The sequence below is a fragment of the Mytilus edulis genome, chromosome 8 (assembly GCF_963676685.1).
Source record: "Mytilus edulis chromosome 8, xbMytEdul2.2, whole genome shotgun sequence".
In the NCBI taxonomy this organism is placed as follows: Eukaryota; Metazoa; Mollusca; class Bivalvia; order Mytilida; family Mytilidae; genus Mytilus; species Mytilus edulis.
Window position 1 is genome coordinate 34,733,516 of NC_092351.1, and position 7,450 is coordinate 34,740,965.

At 32.5% G+C, this 7,450-nt stretch overlaps 1 protein-coding gene across 2 annotated transcripts in view; it reads right to left on the reverse strand.

The window, feature by feature from the left end:
* LOC139486754 (aminopeptidase N-like) overlaps positions 1-7,450 on the reverse strand; it is a 41,836-nt gene that overhangs the window by 31,721 nt on the left and 2,665 nt on the right. The window contains exons 2-3 of one of the 2 annotated variants that reach the window (XM_071271692.1): positions 1,534-1,701; positions 563-1,040 (exon numbers count right to left, since the gene is read on the reverse strand). In XM_071271692.1, coding sequence (XP_071127793.1) covers positions 563-999 — 437 coding nt within the window. In that variant the 5' untranslated portion in view covers positions 1,000-1,040; positions 1,534-1,701. Of the gene's footprint in view, positions 1-562; positions 1,041-1,533; positions 1,845-7,450 lie in introns of those variants that run through there. The other variant, XM_071271691.1, reaches the window with a different exon arrangement.

Genomic DNA, 7,450 nt, shown 5'->3' on the forward strand with positions numbered 1-7,450 from the left:
ACATTGATTGTCGAAATGCGTGACTGGTGCAGAAAAAATTACCGTTTATGTTAATATCATTGCAACGTTATTTGAAACAAATTAATTTTAATCTTGCAGAAATGGATCTCTTCTGGATAGTTTCATATACAAATACAAATTTGAATAAAACCTAAAAAGTATCTTATTTGTATACCAAAAAGAAATAATAGATATGTAAGGAAAGGGTTAGGAGTTGTATTTCAAATTGCAGCTTTTACATATATACACGTACAGCATGTACAGGTTAATGTTCTAAAATAATTAGAATGTTAATCTAAATTAACAGTAACAATTCAAAGACAACTGGAGAATTTCTACCATTTTTACAGAAAGTAATTATAAGATTCATGTTATTACAGAAAATGTTTGTGATTCGTAGCGCGTTTGAACTGCAAAGGAATTAAAGCATATTTTTCATTGAGTATCTTTTCAAATCATTATGAATGCATTCGGACAAAAGCTAACAGGACAAAAATCTCTCCTTCTATAAAAGACATGATTTGGTTTTTTTTGTTGCCAGAAAGCTAAATATATTTCATACCTCGTTTGACTATCCTCCATGTAACTACTATAATACAATCCAGATAAATCTTCATTTTGCAATGGTCCAATAAAACTCATTTCTACTGAATAATTCATGCCAGCCACAAGGTTTTCACCCAATCTTATAATCAGGAAGTGTCGCGCAGAATCGTCCCTGGTATAATTATGCAGAGAGATGTTTTGATTTGTCATATCGCGCACGTCTATTGAACCACCTGTTACATTCAAATTTTGAATGTGAATTGTTATATTTTTTGTACTTTCTATACATTTGAAGTATATTCGGACCGACCCATTTAAGGTAAAATTTTTGGGGTCGTCTCCATACAAATTCGGACGGAGCTCGACATTGTAGTGGACAGGTTCTAATGATGTAGGTAACAACACGTCGTCTGCGATTGGTGGATCTTTTGTCGGCGCTTCTGTCGTTGTCATGTCCACTGGTGGAGTTTGTGTTACATTCGAACATGGTGTGCCTAAATAAAGTAAAATGTTTGATATATAAAGTTAAAAGGGAATGATAAATAAATACTGTTTCTGCAGTATAGTCAAAAAAACTTTCTGAATAGTACAAAAGGTCACATCAATCAGAACAACTCACGACTCCTGCACACAGGAAAGTTTTTATATATAAATTGACATATGCCATTAAACATGAACATTCAAGAAAACGTATGTATATATATAAATATATACTTCATACAACATAACACCAAAAAGAAAAAAACAACCCTCTAGTCCTATCAATCATATTTCATTAATAATATTAAAATATATACTTTGCACAACATAATACCCCCCCCCCCCCCCAAAAAAAAAAAAAACAACAACAACAACAAAACAAACTCCAGACCTATCAATCATATCTCATTAAATATATTAAAAAGGGGGGATTATAGAATAAATTAAATTTCACCAAACGATTTTGAGCCGAGCGCTTTGTCTTTATTTCTATGAGTGACAACTTACATGTATTCGGTAAAGTTGTTTGTTCCGGACAACCACTCTGACCACCTGAGTTGGAACCGTCTCCCGGACATGAACACTGGCATGTAACAGTTTTATTCCCACCAGCAAAATGAACAATAAGTCCAACACATACTGCAATAGCTACCGCTAACAATGTTAGTACAAATGCTGTTGAAATTTTAAGACTGAATTTATCATTTTTGTCATAATCAGTCGCATAAGCTTCACCGCGACTCGAACCCATATCAAATCGTTCAGACGATGAAAACATAGCTTCCTTCTGAACACCAGTGAGAGTGGGAATTAAAACTAAAGTTCGTCAAAGTTGACATATTACTATTTAACATTCACTGTTTAATAGGGGAAATAAATTTTATTACGGGTAGTTGAGACTGTTAAACTGACAATCATAAACATTTTCGAACAATGCATAGCATTTATGGCACCAATATAATTATATATTATTTGGAATTTTCGATAGTTTGAGAAAAAAGTAAATGTTATAAGACATATCTTACCAAAACAGGATCTTGAGTGTTTTCACTTGCCTTATTAAATTCTTAAACAGTGTATTTTATGAATTTATATATTACTCTTACACATTCAAGATCAGTCTTTCCATCGAAATTAACAAGAGAAGATGGATGTTCAATACAGGTGTATAATATTAGAATTTTCATTAATGAAAAAAGAGATTTTTCAATCTCAAGAAGTTTCCAAGAGGCAAAGAAAAAAGAAGAATATATTTTAAATACAAAATATTATGATCCTTTTAATACATGACCTTGTAGATATATAAGATTTTTTTAATAGTTGTATAACTTATACTATTACGTTTTGTAGTTCAGTTTTATACCCTACATTATTTTTTATGCCTCACCTACGAAAGTAGAGGGGCATTATGCTTTTTGGTCTGTGGGTCCGTCTGTTCGTTTGTGCGTCCGTCTGTCCCGCTTCAGTTTAAAGTTTTTAGTCAACTTGTAGTTTTTGTTGGAGTTGAAGTCCAATCAACTTGAAACTTACACATGTTACCCATAATGTAGTCTTTTTAATTTTCATGCCAAATTAGAGTTTTGACTCCAATTTCACGGTTCACTGAACATAGAAAATAATAGTGCGAGTGTACTATGGTACAATTTATTCCAATTTTGTGGAAAAAGATTTCTTTTTAAAAATTCCAACTTTATAGTTGTCCAGAAGGAAGCGATGTTTTCGACGGATGAACGATCTGAAATGGGTTTGAATCGTGATGATATTAATGCAACTGACAATGACAAAAACGAAACCTTACTGCGCTCAAGAACCCTCTTTGATGCAAGTTCCAAGTCAAAATCCTTCTTATATCCAGCATAGTATTTGCAATTACGTTCTTAATGAACGTATTGTCCATTTTTATCTTGTCATGGATATGCATGGAATATTATCAAACAGAAGATAATTGTATTTTTAAGCATTAACTTGTATTTTTAGCTTTATCAGCACACAAAACCAAGGATATACAGACGTGAGTATTCACAAGAAATAAGGATTATAAAAATTCAAAGAATAATTTTAAAATATTTCATGTGGCATTTGCAATTAAACGACATGATACATAATAAATGTCGGTCTACATTACAAAAACAGACTTGTAGAGAAATTTGATCTACACATATATATCCTGTATTACTGGAGTCACAAGACATTAATACTCAGACGTTTTCTGCAAAACACATAACTACATAAATAAATCGTTTATAATTTTAGACGTTTTCTGTAAAACTGAATTAAAAAAAAATGTAAATACGCAGTCGTTGCTTGCAATTAAAGAAATCATTGTAAAAAGTCTGTTCAACTTTTAATATATTAAGATCGTCAATAACTTATAAACACATGTTTGAAAAAAAATGCATTCTAAATATAAATATTTTGAACTGGTCAAGTGAGTATTTGTCTAATCTAGTAGAAAGCTGAACAAAGGGATAGTGATCCGGCGGCGGCGTTAACAAACTTCCTAAAAGCTTAATATTTTATATAATAGAAGACCTGGGCATGGGCCCTTCCTATTTTGTATATATATATATATATGCCTTATGTTATGAAGTTTCTGTTTGTCATATGTCCATTGTCCTTGACTTCATTTTCATGGTTCAGTGATTACTTGAAAAAAGTTAAGAATTTTTGTATATCCGATTTCTCTCTTATTAAGAGTAATATGATAACTATATTTGGTATGTGTGTGGTCAAGTTCATACATTTGTATATCAGATACTGCAAGCAATAGATCTACTATGTTTAGTGTGTGGAATGATTGTAATGTGAACATGTACAACTGGCAGGTGTCATTTGACCTTGACCTCATTTTCATGGTTCAATGGTGAACGTTAAATTTGTGTGTTTTGTGGTGTTTGCTAATATTTTGCGATATACATGTCAGTCCGGCATGTTTTATTTGACTTTAACCATCCTTTTTTCGGTTCATTGCTAAAAGGTAAGTTTGTGTTTTTTCTTTCTTTTAATAATATAAGTAATAGGGCAACTATGTTTGGTATGCTGAATGATTGTAAGGTGTTTACATGTGTATGTCTGTCTGACAATTATCTTCCGTCGATAACTTAATTTTCAATCTTAACTTTTCCTGGTTACGTTTTTTTTTTATACCATATGCAATAGGTTAACTAAATTAAAGCATGTAATGTTGTCTGTCTGGCAGGGTTCATCTCACCTTGACCTCGTTTTCTTGGTTCATTGATCAATATAAAGTTTTCCTGGATAAGTTGTTTCTCAGATGTGCAATAGTTCAACTATGTTTACAGTATATTTGGATTATGTTATGTTTTCCATTTTTTATTCTTTAGTATTCTTGTCCCTTTTTTTTTTTACTGATTCTGAAACTGTCTACCAAACTAGACAAAGCATTAACAATTGGGCATTTCTAAAAACAATAAGACACATTTGTATGAATATGGATAACAGTTTTGGTTTATGTAGAAAAAAAACAACCTTATGTGATAAGGAAAAAACGTTATGTTCGTCAACAAAAGTAACACACAATTTGAATCCCATGTAATTCAAAAAATGATTATCCGATTAAAAAAAAACAAAAAATGACCATAGCAGTAATATACCTACTTCCCCTGTTTATCGGATATATATGTACAACTAATCCAGGGATTGCAGCTGCTACATGTACTCAGACTTTTTAAGACGTCACCAGTGTCTTAGCAAAAAGTTGATGAGCCAACTGAAGATTATGTCAGTGAACGTTTCGTCCAATATATAAAAAAAGTTAATTGCAAGATACCAAGACCTTGTTGATGAATATTCCGTATTAACTTCACAAAACAATACATAATTGTCTTGAAGTTAAGATTATAGACACATGCAACGATGTTATTTATCATCTTAATAACGTTTTACAGTTCCTTTTGTTTGTTAAGTCCATCTCATTTATATATGAGTATATGTATATTTAATATACCTATTATGTGCCTAATTCGCACCGCGCTGCTAGATTGGAAGACTTTCCATGAACCTCAGTTTTTTTCAAATTTACTTTTGTCTAATGCTTCAAAATTTGGTTTGAATTTTTATGCCCCACCTACGATAGTAGAGGGGTATTATGTTTTCTGGTTTGTGCGTCCATCCGTTCGTCCCTCCGTCCGTCCGTCCGTCCGTCCGTCTGTCCGTCCGTCCGTCCGTCCGTCCGTCCGTCCGTCCGTCCGTCCGTCCGTCCGTCCGTTCAGGTTAAAGTTTTTGGTCAAGTTAGTTTTTGATGTAATTGAAGTCCAATCAACATGAAACTTAGTACACATGTTCCTTAGGTTATGATCTTTCTAATTTATATGCCAAATTACATTTTTATCCCAAGTTCACGGTCCACTATACATAGAAAATGATTGTGCGAGTGGGGCATCCGTGTTCTATGGACACATTCTTGTTTTAAAGAGCTTTCGGTTTGAATTTCACTTGGAGTTCTTTTTTTTTTTTTTTTAACTACGTTCATAACTGGCTACCTTGTTATAATAGTATTCGATTGCATAATATGTGGAAAATACAATGTCTTGTATCGTTGTTTTTTTTTTACTAGTGCATTTATATTCAATTGATATGAAAATCTTTACTTCCAATGTGGTTGTTTGAAACAAGAGACGTCATTCGTTTTTAAATAAAGTGAGCAGACATTCAATTTGTCACGAAGCAGCTCATACAAAGAGCTCAATGTCTATTAAATGTAATGATGGTGACCAGATTTTGTCACAAAGCAGCTCATACAAAGAGCTCAATGTCTATTAAATGTAATGATGGTGACCAGATATTGTCACAAAGCAGCTCATACAAAGAGCTCAATGTGTATTAAATGTAATGATGGTGACCAGATTTTGTCACAAAGCAGCTCATACAAAGAGCTCAATGTCTATTAAATGTAATGATGGTGACCAGATATTGTCACAAAGCAGCTCATACAAAGAGCTCAATGTCTATTAAATGTAATGATGGTGACCAGATTTTGTCACAAAGCAGCTCATACAAAGAGCTCAATGTCTATTAAATGTAATGATGGTGACCAGATTTTGTCACAAAGCAGCTCATACAAAGAGCTCAATGTCTATTAAATGTAATGATGGTGACCAGATTTTGTCACAAAGCAACTCATACAAAGAGCTCAATGTCTATTAAATGTAATGATGGTGACCAGATTTTGTCACAAAGCAGCTCATACAAAGAGCTCAATGTCTATTAAATGTAATGATGGTGACCAGATTTTGTCACAAAGCAGCTCATACAAAGAGCTCAATGTCTATTAAATGTAATGATGGTGACCAGATTTTGTCACAAAGCAGCTCATACAAAGAGCTTAATGTCTATTAAATGTAATGATGGTGACCAGATTTTGTCACAAAGCAGCTCATACAAAGAGCTCAATGTCTATTAAATGTAATGATGGTGACCAGATTTTGTCACAAAGCAGCTCATACAAAGAGCTCAATGTCTATTAAATGTAATGATGGTGACCAGATTTTGTCACAAAGCAACTCATACAAAGAGCTCAATGTCTATTAAATGTAATGATGGTGACCAGATTTTGTCACAAAGCAGCTCATACAAAGAGCTCAATGTCTATTAAATGTAATGATGGTGACCAGATTTTGTCACAAAGCAGCTCATACAAAGAGCTCAATGTCTATTAAATGTAATGATGGTGACCAGATTTTGTCACAAAGCAGCTCATACAAAGAGCTTAATGTCTATTAAATGTAATGATGGTGACCAGATTTTGTCACAAAGCAGCTCATACAAAGAGCTCAATGTCTATTAAATGTAATGATGGTGACCAGATTTTGTCACAAAGCAGCTCATACAAAGAGCTCAATGTCTATTAAATGTAATGATGGTGACCAGATTTTGTCACAAAGCAGCTCATACAAAGAGCTCAATGTCTATTAAATGTAATGATGGTGACCAAATTTTGTCACAAAGCAGCTCACACAAAGAGCTCAATGTCTGACCAGATTTACGATATGAGCTAGTAAAATGTTACCAGACAGTTAATATCAAAGTTTTTTTAATATATAATTATTTATAAAGATGAACAGATGATCATAGTAAGTTAATCAAATAATTAATGGCATATATTCTATTGATTTTTTTTATAGATTACCCTGATCTATCTTGAACAATCTTGAAATTACCATATATATTCAAAGATGTGTTTTAACAAGATTTAGAATTGGAGCTCACAAACTTGAAATAGAAAAAGGTCGTTACTTTAATATTAAACTAGAAAATAGAATTTGTTAACTCTGTAATGAGGAAATAGAAGATGAGATGCATTTTCTTTTAACATGTAAAACTTTGGATAATGTTAGAAATCCCTTTCCAAGCAAAATATATAGTAAAAATAAAAATATTTCAAAACTTGATAACAAATCTCTTT